Here is a 15,296-nt window from a genome sequence, read left to right as displayed (position 1 = left end):
TTATAAGCTTCAAACAATGTATGATATTATTAATAATATTAATCCAATGTGTCTTTGCAATATGTTTGAGACAGCTGCTGAAGTCAATGGGCATTTAACGAGACAGGTTGGTATGTATAGAAGGCCGATTGAAGTGTTTGCGAGGTCTACTTTCTCTGCTCGTCATATTCTTCCGATACTGTAGTCTCAGACCCCATCTTCCATTAGGGATATTGCTGAAAGGTCTGGCTTCCGTGAGCAGTTGAGGCACCATTGCCTGTAGGTTTATGAATTTTTTTTTTTCTCAAGTAGTTCTATATGTTTAATATGTTTTATATATTTTTGTTGTTTTGTTGTGAAATAAGAACCTGAATGCGCTGATGTACGTGAATGTAAGTTTTTTTCAGAGTGGCAATACAAGCCCAGGTTACTGTGCTTCATGCTTTTTTGTTGATTTTTATTGGGAATAAATTATGTCTCCATTGAAAAAAAAAATAAGCGTAAGTCACATATTTAGCAAAATACAGGGTTGTCAACACCACAATGGGGCTCTTTACACCATCTTGAAAAGTAGTTGTATCATGAGAATGATGTGTTCAGGAACTGATTCCGAACCAAAATTATGTTTAAACTTTAGTGGTTAACCACTGCTAAAGGAAATGTGTTAAGAAGATAAAAGTAGTACCATCAGTTTCTTTATTTTATGTTCTTTCCAGAGCCTATCATTGCTTGTCCTACAGAACACCCCGCCCTCCCTCCTGATGGGCCTAGATATAGCCAAAAAATATATTTTTTTCTGTCTCATGATACAATGTGGGCTTCTTCATAAACCTATTCCTCACATTCTTGACCTGGTGGAAAATGTCTGTCAAAGTTATAGTATAGAATTCTTGGATAAAAAAAAATATGGTATTATTGCTGTATTTCCAGAATGAAACCTGCTAAAAAATAATTTTTACTTTATAATATGCACAAACATTATACTCAACAGATTCTTTGGGCAAAAACTAAAATAAAAAACTAAAACAATTAAATTATTATTTTATAATATACAGGAAGTTTCTATTAATCATATTATCATATTTCTTTCTATTTTTATCCAAATTTTAAAATCATTTTAAACAATATTTCGGTAAACTATGTACTCAATTGTACAATGTGATAAATTCCAGACTGAGAAGGTTACTGGTTTAATATAGAAGGTTTGACGTATGACTAGATTGAAATAGTAGAGAAATACATCATTAGGGCTATGTATGGGATCATCTAGGGGGGAGGAATAGTAACTGTTATATTAAAAAGAAGCACAAAAGAAGAATTCTAATTATAATTTTTTTTTTTTTTTTAATATTTTGGTCAGCTTATTAAAAATCTGTTATGAAAATCCTTTTGTGTTCACACGCAAAAAAGTGTCTCCGACAAGCAAGGCCGTATCAAGGGTAGGAAGAAGTTTACCAGGTCTGACCCCCCCCCCCAAAAAAAAAATTGTGGGACTCGTAAAAGTAACGAAAACACATTTGAAAATTTTTTTGCTGTTCTTTAATTGTAGTTGTTTTTTGTAGAACAACCCCCGAATCAAAATCCTGAAAAAGCCCTTGCCGACAAGCAACGTTTTTTCTAAATCATCGATGGAAGTCGATTGCACATATACAAATTTGTGCGGCCGGAATTCAGGAATTCAATTATCTAAAATAGATTGACTTATTTTTAATTATTTAATTGCTTAGGTTAAATAAGCTCAATTATTTCGTTATCTATATAACGAGAATTTAAGGTTCTGAGTGATATTAAATCTTAAAAAGCAGAAATATAGTTACGCAATAAGTCAAGCTTAAAATAACGGTCGCATTATTAGTAAAGGTGTTGGGTACAATGAAAATATTAAAAGTAGGACAGCCAAAGGCTCTGGGTGTTTTTTCACAGTTTAAGAAAGTTTGAAAGAATAGGAAGATAACTCTGCGAACCAAGATTAAAACATGAGATCCAGCAGCGATGACAGTGGTAAAATATGGTTCTGAAACATGGAGGAGGATTTCGAAAGACGGAGGAGGATTTGCTAGATGTTATCCAGAGGAATTGTCTATGGATTCTTTATATACCCTCCTGACTGACCGTATTTTACGTATTTTAAAGAGTAAGCTGTACTAAAAATTTGGTTTTCTCCTGCTTTCTAGGGCTACAATGACAGAAAGGTCGAGATGGTCAGAGCATTTTATGCGAATGAAGGACGACATATTGCCAAAAATCATCCTTTTCGTCTTACCATCTAGGGAAAAACAAAAAGCTGGTCGTCCCCGGATGAAATGGGAGGACGTCGCAAGATAGGAATTGAGGTGGAACGTGTATAGCTGTGTTGGCCTCAGGCGACTTAATACTTCAGCGGGGTGTTAGTAGTAGTAGTAGTATTATATATATATATATATATATATATATATATATATATATATATATATATATATATATATATATATATATATATATATATACCACAATGCCACCAATTTGGGGTCAGTTATGCGAGTGGGGTCATAGTTCTCCTCTGGCTCTCAAAGAACACTAAAAAAAGAAGACTTTCTTGGAAGAAACAGGGAAATGTCAAGCCATACAATATACCTTACCCTCCCACCACTTCATTTTTGTGAAATGGTTTCCACGGAATAAATAAAAAATAAATAAAAAAAACACCGAAAAAAAAAGATAACAAAAAAGAGTATTTGATTTCCATAAACGCGTAATAAATCAACATCTTTTGCTGAGAATATTAGATCTACCCACACGAGTTTAAAACGAATGAATCCTGGATCAAATAGTCTTATCTTCCCCTATTCCGAAATATATCCCATCTGCTCTCTCTTCATGTCGTAAAGGAAGAAAAATCCTTAATAGTAATCTTTTGAACATTAGTTAGAAAGAGAAAGAAAGGGCTTTAGAAAACTCTTTCACCTTGATAATTTTGTATATTCTTCACATAATATTACATTGATTGGATTAAAAATCTTTGCTAAAATGGAGACAAAAAAGAATTGTACAACAGTAAGTCATATACGTTGGACACAGAGGAGGACAAGTCACCACCAAGGATTTGTGGAACTAACCTGCAGCCATCCTTTACGCGTGACAATTCAACAAAAGCAGGTTTAGTCCTCGTTTTAATAGCAACCCCTCCTTTCAGCTTGTGACACAACAAAGAATGCCTATAAAATGGAGATGGGAGGGAGGATAAGGGGTGATGTACAGTTATGGAAGAGGCAAGAAACAAAGAAAAGAATGCAAAACTTACATTATTTCATTATTTCTAATAATTTTGATCGCAACCTCCTCGTTACTTCTAGCTGTGTCTCTAGCTCTGACGACATTGCTAAAAACCCCTTGACCCGTATAGCCATATACAGAGTAGCGACCATCCAGCACCTCCCCAATACGGACACGGTAGTATCCTTCAGAATCGTCCCAGTTGTCTGTTAAGTGAACATTTCCTTCCTGAATCTTCCTTTTCGGTTCTATACCACTTGGACTCTGAAAAATTAAATATTCGGTACATGCATTGTAGAAAATAGAAACAGGACCTTCTCTGAACACAAGAAATAAAAATCCTAAAAGAGATACAAAAAAAACAAGTAAAAACACTCATTTCTACTCACAATGTACAACACAAGAGACAAAACCGATCATTAAGGAGGATTCACTCAATATATTACCTCAGAAACTCCAGACATTGTTTTGAGAAAACCAATCCAATTTTGAGTATTGAGCACTTAAGACCCGAAACAACTGAATCCTTAAACAACCTGAAAACCTTATTCCTGCACCGGACCTCATTCAGCTCAAAAATGTTCATTTCAACTCGAAATTAATTTGTCAATCTCAGGGTACAGAATATATATATTTTAAATTCTATACAATTAAATAAAAATAACTACCATTTTAGTAAATGAAGTGTTTTCTCGTAACGCTTGCTGCAAAACTTGTTAGCACTTAACGTCACTCGTCCTACCCTCGGCTGTTCTATTTATATATGGTTAGCTTATCTTTAAAAACTGGGCAACCGTATAAAGGGTATTGTTGTACCGTATTCAAGTATCTGATTGTTGTAGCATCGGTAAACGTAGAAGTTGTTTACTTTTTCAGGTTCTTCTTCTGCTACCCAAATTTGCCAGACTGTATTGATGAATGGGACAGTCTGGGTTACTATTCATCAAAAATCCATGATCCTTATGCAAGGGTGCGTCGTCATTCAAGTCCAATATCTGTTGTAGTAACAATACATGATGTAGTCCTTCGTGTTTTCAGGTCCATCTTCAATATTCCATATTGTCACTCTTTTAATGGCCAGGGTAGCCAGGGCAATATCCATTACAAAATCTGCATTTTATATGCTTCCTTCTGTAGTGTGCTGTATTTCTGATACTGTATACTTATCAAACACTAGCATCTGTCAGGCCCAATGGAAGGATATCTAACTTAAAATTTAGGAAGGTAGCAGCCCTCTTCGTGTAAATGATCATTTCTGTTCATTGTAAGCTATTCTCACTTTCATTAAAAAAAGACCTAATTGTTTACTGTGGTTTTTTTCTGCCTGTTTTAAATAACGAACTCGAGGTATCTAAAATGTGATGGTTGTTATGACCTAATTGTTTAATTGTTATGACCTAATTTTTTTTATTAAAATGTTTTGTGATATTTTGTAATAAGACCTAATTGTTTACTGTGTTTTTTTTCTGCCTGTTTTAAATAACAAACTCAGAGTATCTAAAATGTAATGGGACTGTCACCCCCATCAAGTCCTGATTTTACAAGCTAAAGTGCAACTTTTTGACGATGCTTCAAAAATGAAAATCAATTGGAAAAGGGTACACTCCTTTTCTTATGGGGAGAGGGGTTATAAAATGCCAAAAAAGGAGGCAGTTTTTCAGGCAGTGTTGTCACATTTTCTCAGAGGTGGGCAAGGGGTCTTTGAACAACTATTCTTTCAGATGGGGAAGGTGTTGACGTTTCTGATGATGTAGTTAAAAAAAAAGTTACAAACACAATTAAAAAGTAATACTATTCTGTGCTAACGAATCACCTTTAATGCCCTGGAATTCTCAGTTTTGAGTGAAATGTCTGACTTTGTTAGGGAAATGACATTTGGTGGGGTTTTCCAAAGATAAAAAATCACTAGTCAGTTATATTTGGCAATTCAATGTTGATGCTTTTTGGGGAGACCCTGCCAATAGTTTTTATTTATTTGTCCAGAACTAGCATCTTTCATGGCCAATATAAGAACACTTAACTTAGAATCTTATAAATTATAAACAGAATTATTTGTTAACGCTATTCCGTGCTAACGATTCTCCTTTCCTGTCCCGGAATTTTTAGTTTTGGTGATATATTTTTACTTCCTTAGAAAAAAACAACACCATAAACCAAAGAGCATGGGCAACTTACAAGAGTAGACACTGGCACGTGCGTCGACAATAAGCGATCAATGCCATCTAGCGTTTGGCGTCTCTTGGTATTTTTCAAGCCTTGAAATTGTTTTTCTGTCAGAAACAGAGGTCAGATACTTATTGCTACACTGATGCCAATTACATGAAAAAAATCAATTTTTCTTATTATTAGATTGAGAAAAATACAAAAAAACGCCAAGCGCTAAATGTTTTTTTTGTTGGGGGGGAGGTGGATCAACACTGGCCCCAGTTTCTACACTTATAAATTACTATATTCTTTTCCATAAACCGCATTTATTGGGCGTTTTCCTAACACAAAAATTAACTCCACACACAAATTTCAAAGGAAGGATCGCGTCAAACCTTAGTCACTTCTCTTTTCAGTTATAATATAAAGCATATTTCTATGACACAAAGGAGCACAGGTGCAAAGAACAAATTAGTGAGTCATACACATATACACACACACACACTTCAAAGGAAGGATCGCGTCAAACCTTAGTCACTTCTCTTTTCAGTTATAATATAAAGCATATTTCTATGACACAAAGGAGCACAGGTGCAAAGAACAAATTAGTGACTCATACACAGATACACACCCACACAAAAAAGAAACGAATGCGAGAAGTTACTATTAAGATACGTGCGTACAGGTGTTTCACCTGACGAATTTAAAGACACTAAAAATCCCGGAGAAAAAGGATAATTGGAAATTAGGTTGCACAAACAGATTCTAGCTATTCTAAATAGAATGTAAGGGATATCTTTTCCCTCCCACGTTGCAATCTATTATAATCTGGACTTATTTTGTTACCCACCTTGTGTGGTAACATCTATTACAACTTCTCTAACCATGGCAATTCAAATGAACTGTAAAAAACAATTATCTGAAGGTTCTTATTGGTATATCTTCGCTGTTCTTTCTCATCGTTGCGACAACAAGTTTTCACTTATGTGTAAACGACAGAAGCTTAATTCCCCACAATTTAAAATTTTGAAATACTTTCTAGTTGCATTTTCCTTTAAGTAACGGAACTAATCTTATTACATTTGCTTTGAGTTGTTAATATGACGGATGGGAGGGATTTAAGTTTATTTGCCCTTTTATGAAAGAAATTCTTTTGTCTATTTCCTTCCAGATATTTTCACCACAAACGGCAGAAACCTCACCAGCATGCAACATCTATTGTTGAAAAGTACCTGAGGGTATACATGCGTATGATTCAGCTCTGATTTGACCTGTATTATAGTTAATGATGAACGTAATTCCCTAAATATATTTTCAAATTACATCCTTATGTGATTTTTATAATAGCAACTATGATTGTAAATAATAATGAAGGTCTTTATACAGAGGATTACAAGAGACGGGGTACACATTCTCACTAATTGGATTAAAAGCAACTCTGGGATGTAGTCCTTCATGCAGAAAACAATGACTCATTGAAAACAATGACTCATGACTCATGCAGAAAACAAGCTCATTGACGAATTTTAATGTTAGTGTTGTCAGTTGATGATGATGTTAATGTCAAATTAATGTGGTGTTAATGTTAATGTGTTAATATTGTTTAATGTTGTCAGTTAAAGTTGGCGTTAATGTTAAATTAATGTTTTGTTAATGTTAATGTGTTAATGTTGTCAGATATTAATTAAAAAAACTTTTTCAACAAAATAAGTTTTTCAATGAATAGTAAAGAACTCCATTAAACAAAACATGAGCAAAAATCAAATCAAATAATCTACCAAGCGTGTAACTACCACAAATCAGGATCGATAAATAAATGAAACCTAAAACGAAAAGAAATTACAATAAATAACCGAGTCAAATTCAAAACGAGCAGAAATTAACATAAGTTGGGGTCAAACCCCTATGCCTTCCCAAGACCAGAACAAAACTTGCACTTTACTGAAAAAAATATAAATGTTTTTACTTTTATACCTTTAATAAAGCAATTAATATTAACATTTTGATTATTAAATATCATTATATGTATATTAAACTGACAATGCACATTCACTTGTATTTTTTTTCAGTAAAGTGCAAATTATGTTCTGGCTTTGAGATTGCATAGGGGTTTTGAGCCCAACTTATGTTAATTTCTGCTCGTTTTGAGTTTGACTCGGTTTTTATTGTGATTTCTGTTCGTTTTGGGTTTGATTTATTTATCGATGCTGAATTATGGTAGTTTCACGCTTGGTAGATTATTTTATTTTTTGCCCATTTTTGTTTAATTGGGTTTCTTAATTTTCTTTGAAAAACTTATTTTGTGGAAAATGATTTTTAATTAATTTCTGTTCGTTTTATATTGACATAGTCTTTTCAGGGAAAAAGAGAATAATTCTTAAATCTTTTTGTTTTAAGACTTTATAGTTTGTCCTGCTATTTGTATGCTGGAGAAAAATTTTCAGAAATTTTTAACAACATGCATCATCTTAAAAATCTGGACGCAAATAGTAGTGTTTAATTTAGTTTCATGCCTCCTCTAGTTGACCTGAAAAGAAAAACTTGAAACCATTCGCAAAAAAAATCTGTTTACTTTCTTTGATACACTTCCGCTATTTTGATTTGGTTAAATTTTAAGAGCAGAAGTAGCCCCGAAAGTTAGAACATAATACCCTCAGTCGTTCTTAGAATACTGCTGAAATGCCTTATTGGGAATTAGCATTAACACAGAGCATTTTGATTTAATCTTAAGGCAACATTTAGTTTTAAACGTAATAGGCAAATGGGAGAGTGGGCGTAGGAGGGGGATTATTTGCTCTCCAATCACTTTTGACTATTAAAAAGGGCATCAGTTCTTTCTATTTTCAATCGAATGAGCCCTTTTCGAAGTTCCTACGACAACTCCTTCAATGCGAAGTGCCCTGGTTTAAGCAACAACAACAACAAAATAAAACATTATACCCACATCTATCTTTACTATAAAAATGTCAAGCCTTCCAATCACCTTCGACTATTAAAAAGAGCACGAGGCCTTTCGATTTCCAATCGAATGAGCCCTTTTTGAGTTTCTACGACAACGATTTCTATAAAATACCTTATATGCCCCCAGGGCATGAATTAAAAACCCTTACCCTAAGGGCTGTTAGGATGGTTGTCATCCTCTAAGACCTAATTTCCAGAACTTTCAACTACGTTAAACAAAATCGCTATCTCAAAATTTTGATTGGATGTGTTTGGTGAAATGGAGGGCGTGAGAGGGGCGTTAGTCGCTCTTCAATCACTTTCAACTATTAAAAAAGCCATTAGCCCTTTCAATTTCCAATTGAATGAGTCCGTTTTGGAGTTTTTACGACAACTCTATCTATAAAACTTTATATGCCCCCAGGGCATAACTTACAACCTTTGACCTGGAGGTTCTTGAGGTTTTGTCATCCTTAAATGCATAATTTACGGAACTGTCAACTACGTTGATCAAAACGGCTATTTCTAAACTGTTATTGAATACGTTTGGAGAAATGTTGGGCACGAGAGGGGGATTAATTACTCTTCACTGACTTTCGACTATTAAAAAGGGCAATTTCAATTTCCAATCAAATGAGCCCTTTTTGAAATTTCTGCAACAATTTTCTAGATAAACCTTATATACCCCCAGGGCATAACTTACAACCCTTGCACTGAGGGCTCTGAGGGGGTTCTCATCCTAAAAGACTTAATTTCCAGAACGTTCACCTACGTTGAACAAAATGGATATCTCAAAATTTGAAAGGGCACTAGCCCTTTCAATTTCCAATTGAATGAGCCTTTTTTGAAGTTTCTACAACATCGCTTTCTATAAAAAACCTTATATGGTCCCAGGGCATAACTTATAGCCCTTGCCCTGAGGGCTGTCGGGGGGGGAGGGTTTGTCATCCTTAAATACCTAATTTCCAAAACTTTCAACTACGTTGAACAAAATGGCTATCTAAAAATTTTGATTGGATGTGTTTGGGAAAAAGGTGGGCGTGAGAGGGGGGATAGTTGCCCTCAAATCACTTTCGATTATTAAAAAGGGCAGTAATCCTTTCAATTTCCAATGGAATGAGCCCTTTTTCAAGTTTCTACGACAAGTTTCAAGTTTTTCAAGATTTCAATAAGAACCTTATATGCCCCCAGGGCATAACTTATAACCCTTGCCCTGAAGACTGTGGGTGGAGTGTCGTGCTCAAAGGTATAACTTCCTGAACATTGAACTGCGTGGAACAATATGGCTATCTCAAAATTTTGATTAAATGTGTTTGGGGAAATAGTGGGCGTGGAAGGGGTGTTAGTTGCCTTCCAATCACTTTCGACTATTGAAAAGGGCACTGGCCATTTCAATTTCCAATCGAATGAGCCCTTTTTGAAGTTTCTACTTCAAAAGGAGGGTGTTGTCATTTTCAAAGACCTAATTTCCAGAACTTAAAACTAAGTTGAACAAAATGGCTATCTCAAAATTTGGATTGGATGTGTTTGGGGAAAAGGTGGGCGTGAAAGGGGGTTAGCCCTCCAATCACTTTCGACTATTAAAAAGGGTACTAGTCCTTTGAATTTCCAATCGAATTAGGCTTTTTTGAAGTTTCTACGACAAACATTTCTATAAAAACCTTATATGCCCCCAGGGCATAACTTACAACCCTTGCCCTGAGGGCCGTAGAGGGAGTGTCCTCAAAAACATGATTTATATCTGGAAATCAACTACGCTGAACAAAATTGCTATCTCAAAATTTTGATTGGATGTGTTTCGGGAAATGGTGGGCGTGGAAGGGGTGTTAGTTGCTTCGATACGAAGTGCCCTGGTCTAAAGGAAAAAAAAATTATAATAATACATTGTGCCAACATTGTTCTTATATGCCCCCAGGGCATCACTTAAAACCTTGCCCTGAGGGTTGTGGGGTGTGTCCTGCTCAAAAACATATTTTCTATCTGGAAATCAACTACGCTGAACAAATGGCTATCTCAAAATTTTTATTGGATGTGCTTGGGTAAATGGTGGGCGCGGAAGGTGTTTTAGCTGCCCTCCAATTACTTTTGAGTAATAAAAAGAGTACTCACCGTTCCATTTTCTCATCGAATGAGGACTGTTTAATGTTTTTGTGATAAATCCTTTGATACAAAGTGTCTTGGTCTGGAAGAAAAAAATATAATAATAATACATTGTGCCAACATTGTTTTTTACTAAGGCAGTGTGATTAAGCTGCCTATGATTTTTCGGCTCATGGACGAGCTTAATGTTAATTTTGTCAGTTGATGTTGATGTCAAATTAACGTTGTGTTAATGTTGTTTAAGGTTGTCAGTTGTTTTTCAGCTCATGGACGAGGAAGATTGCCAGAAAATTTATTAAAAACATTTACCAGAGATAATATTCGCGCTGTGTATCCAGGCACACACATATAGAAATTTTCCCCCTATTTTTCACAACTCGCCTGTCTTTGTAGTTTTTTTTGGGGGGAGGGGGAATAACTTGGGCTCATTCCTAAATGTGAACATCATACTCAACTTAGAAGCAATGTACAATTTCAAACCAAATAAGACATATATTAGGGGGGGGGTCAATATTAAGCTTAATAAAAGCCCACTTAAGGTCATATAGCACCTTACTGGTTCATCCTATCTCGTCTCTTATAAACCTTTTAAGTTTATGTGGCCAAACTATTTAGAATTAATTGTGCAGTCTTGCCATAACTTGGTAGAGGTTGGATAAGAGGTATGAATAAACTAAGATAAGAGGTATGAATAAACCTGGATAAGAGGTATGACAAAACTAAAAGCCGACATCTACTTTTCTAGAAATCTTAGAAAAAGCATTGAACTTCTCGCATTTTGTGATGAGGAAAGAAATGTTCCGTTTTAATTCAATTTATATCATCAAAAAGTGGGAATTTAGTTGTTTAGATTAAATGGAGCAGAATTTCCTTTTTAAAGTTCAGGATAGGGCAGTCCCTAAAAATGTTCAAGCATACCTTCTAAGAAAACGCTAAAAATCAGCCGAAAGGAATTTCCGTTTGAGTAATTTGACAGTTTTCGGAATTCCCTATGGTATCACCTGCCTTGATCGACAAGCTCGTCGACGAAAGTGGAGTAAAGTTTCAGCGACTTTTCAGTCAACCCACAAATTCTCGACATGTCTCCATGATGGCTAATCCCCTTTGAGAATTCGTTAATGAGTCCTTGGTCTTTGTGACGGTTAGCCGACACTGAAATCCGCAAAATTAGTTTTAAGATAAAAAGCTATAAAACTTTTAATGTGCTTTTTTGGCTAGAGTCAGTCGAGACACCAATGGATACTATCCCTAAATAAAAAAAAAAGCTATAATTCACTTAAAAATAACGAAACTTACAAGCACAACTTATACTAACTAGATGTGAAAGAAGGCTTCACTAAAATGGTGATTACTCGAAAAAAAGGGTTTATTAACATACTACGTTCTAAACAGTATAGATGATTTGCATGGTTGCAGTAAGAATATTTAAACCTTATTTTTCTGACTTCAAATTAATGTGAACGATGCTTCCTTCACATCTTTATTTGACTGAGCGTTTAATAAGATAATCTAATCATGCCAACAGTTTATATTTTGCAAAGTTTTAGCGAAGAATAGGGCCAACTTTTAAGTTTTAATAGGGGCCAACTAACAGAGGTACTCCATAAAAATGAGGATTAAACCCAAACCTGACAGAAAATTGATCATGGCATCCCAAATATGCTTTTCTACCAGCTAATTAGTGCATTAGTATCAAAACCGGGTTCAATTATTCCCTCGAAACTTTCTCCAGTGTTTTTAAGGACCCTGTCATATTTGATTCTGAATCATCCAATTTAAATTTAATCTCATACCTCAAAATTTTCTGAAAACATATCATTCTCCGAGAACATATCTGCAGCTTTTTTCTTTGGCGGTGGTAAAGGAGGCAGAGGAGGCATTTCCAGTTCTATTTCATCCTTTTCCCGAATGGGTGATTTCATCACCAAAGGTGTCCCGGATCGCGGACTATTAATGCCCAGACTATCCGTGTCCACTCCGCTTGTAGGGAGTCGCTCACTTTGTGCACAAGGGGAATAAGTTGGTGAAACGTTCCAAGACTGTTGTGACTCTTCTGAAGGCTGGGCAGGTACTGAAGGATTTAGTTTCTGAAATACAAATTATTTAGCTCCCGTGTTTTCTCTGTTTTGTATTAAAACTTAGTTTATAAAATCAAAAATAAAAACATTACAGAGGTGAAAGTAATGGTTATTTTACTTATAGGGTAGAACGCAGATAAGAAAAAAGAAACATATCATTTGATTCCGCATTCAATGATGTTTCCAAACATAACATTCACTGCCGTCACGATTCAAACCCATCCTCCCAAATGGGCCAGAAATAGCGCTAACTTATACACAAAAGTTTGTTGGTTCTGTGAATTTTCATTATTTTTATGCTTATTTCTTACCATGTGGGGGGGGGGGGGGCCCCGACAGTGCCAGATGATTTGCCCTTAACCACGCCATTGCTCTCCCGGCCGAAGGCAGATAATCAAGAGATCTGTACCTGCGCTACGCGGACCACTGTCTGGAAAAAAAGATTTTAAAGTTATTTCTCGTCAACAGTTGATTCATAATTCCAAGTCAATTTAAAATAGCCTAGGGCTATATCCCGGCCTATTAGGGGGGTGGGGGTGGGGAAAAGAACATAATTGCGACGGCAGTGATTAATAGATGGAAGGAATATTAAATAGGGAACTAAATGATATACTTCTTTTTCTTCAATGGGACTACTGTCCTGTAATGGTAAAATCAATTGAAGTTGTCTATATGTAGATAGAAGCAATAAAACTAAAGATTATTTTTTTTAAACTTTTACGTTTTTTTTTCATTTGATTCAATATATGCAAATTTAATTTAGTCACAGGTAAAAGTGTACATATGCAGATTGTTGCAAACCTTCTCAAAGATGAATTCGCACTAGAGTATTCGGGTTAAGAATAAAACTATTTGATTAGAAAGTGTTTTTCTTCTTTTGATCTTTTTTTATGCCAACTTTGTTTACAAAAATTATACAGCCACTCCTAGGTAAAAGTATGTACATGCCAATTGCTACAATTCTTCCTAAGGATTAATTCGCACCAAAAAATTATGGTTAGAAAGTGATTTACTTCTTTACTTTTTCATATCAGATTTAGATATTAATACAAAAACTACCAGTACATACTTATAGGTAAAGGGGGCCACTTATAGGTAAAAGTATGCATATGCACATTGCTCTAAATCTTCTAAAGGATGCAGAGGAAATGATAGATTTGGTTTCTGGGTGAAAAAATATTTAATTAGGAAATAATTTCCTTCGTATCCTTTTTATACCATATTTGGTTATAAAAGCAGGAATCACACAGCCACTCATAGGTAAAAGTATATATCCGCAAAATGTGATAAATCTGAATTTAAGGTACATTCCAAACACTTGAGTGTTATAAACCTTAAGAGTGTCTATAAATGGCCTGTTTTTCCTATTCTGGAAAACAGGGAAATTCAACCAAGCATGTACGCTCTGACAGGATCTGGCATGAGCCTCCCTTTTTGCTACAACTTTCTTAGTTGAGTTCCCTAATTTTTCGTCCCAGTTTTCCAAAAACATAAAAGGTGCTGAAGACCCAGGTTTTGAAAACATGTTATTTCGCTAGTTTTTTTCTTGTTTTTTCATTTAATGATTTCGTTTTATTTATTAAGGTGGCATAGCAAAGACTGACTGACCGTATTTCAAACAGTAGGCTGTACAAAAAGTGCGGTTCCATCCCGCTTTATAGGGCTATAATAAGAGAAATGTTGAGATGGCTAGGGCACGTTCTACAGAAGAAGGATGACAGATTGCACAAGATTGTCCTTTTTGGCCAACCGTCTAAGGCTAAACGGAAAACAGGTCGTCCGCGGTTAGGTGGGAGGATGTAATAAAGAAAGATTTAATGGAAATGGGAACTTCCTCGGAGGGTGTAAAGAGGGAGGCTTTGAATAGATTGAGATGGAGGAGGAACGTGCGTTATTGTGTTGGTCTCAGGAGGCTTGCTGTTGCGGTGAGTTGTTAGTGGTAGCAGTAGTAATAGCAAAGATGTCCAAAGGCAAAGGGGTGTATACACTTCTCATTTTTTTTCAAGATTTCATCCCTCGAAGTTAATGGCTGCTGAATAATGAACTGGACACTTTCCTATTCAACATTTAATTAATTATAATTTACTTTAAATTCTAATTGAATTCTAGTGCGTTGACTCAATAGATGCATAAATTGGGAGTCTTTTCTTGCACTTTTTTCCTTTGGAAGGGTACACAAATTTAGAAGGCACATACTTCAACCTTTTTTTATCAAAAAAAAAAAACTGAGTAAGGTTATTTGTGAAAGAGCATCCAACTTAACTTATTTTTTTTTATTAAGTAATGCTAATAGATTTAGAAGCAATGAAACGTAAAGGCTGTCCATAATTAAATAAAAACATATCTACTCTACCTAACAATAATTATTAACACAGTCAATAATCATTTAATGAAAATAAATTTGACAATTTTCCAACATCAATTTTTCATGATCAAAATACTCCAACGAAGCCCCACAACAAAGTATCTTTACTAACTGCTTATATTAGGAATTTTTACGAGCTAAAAATTTATATTGGACCGAAGGAACATACTTCGCTGAATTGCTGAAAAACCTATTCCCTATTCTGACCCCTTTCCGACCCTTTCTGAATAGGGGTCCTATTCTGACCCCTATTGCTGGAAAACCTATTCCCTATTTTGACCCCTATAAACCACTCCTATTCTGATCCAGAGTTTATTTAGCCAGCTTTGGTGGTCAATACAATCCTTTAATACGGTATAGTAAAAGTGTCTAAAAACATGAGTACATCGAGGGGGAGGGGGGCACCAAAATATTATAAGACATCGAAGTAATTCGAC

General features: G+C 35.2%; 1 protein-coding gene across 1 annotated transcript in view; it reads right to left on the bottom strand.

Annotated features, from left to right (window-relative positions):
- Window positions 1-15,296, bottom strand: part of Prp4k (Pre-mRNA processing factor 4 kinase) — a gene marked incomplete at its 5' end in the record, with an annotated part of 68,836 nt that overhangs the window by 26,719 nt on the left and 26,821 nt on the right. The window contains 2 exons of the mRNA XM_089097648.1: window positions 3,260-3,495; window positions 12,210-12,503. Of these exons, the coding sequence (XP_088953774.1) occupies window positions 3,260-3,495; window positions 12,210-12,503 (530 nt within the window). The remainder of the gene's footprint in view (window positions 1-3,259; window positions 3,496-12,209; window positions 12,504-15,296) is intronic.

The sequence above is a fragment of the Artemia sp. Qi Xiang Cuo genome, chromosome 12 (assembly GCF_049724085.1).
Source record: "Artemia sp. Qi Xiang Cuo chromosome 12, ASM4972408v1, whole genome shotgun sequence".
NCBI lineage: Eukaryota > Metazoa > Arthropoda > Branchiopoda > Anostraca > Artemiidae > Artemia > Artemia sp. Qi Xiang Cuo.
Note: the sequence above shows the minus strand (reverse complement) of the source record. Positions and strands in the feature narration are given on the sequence as shown.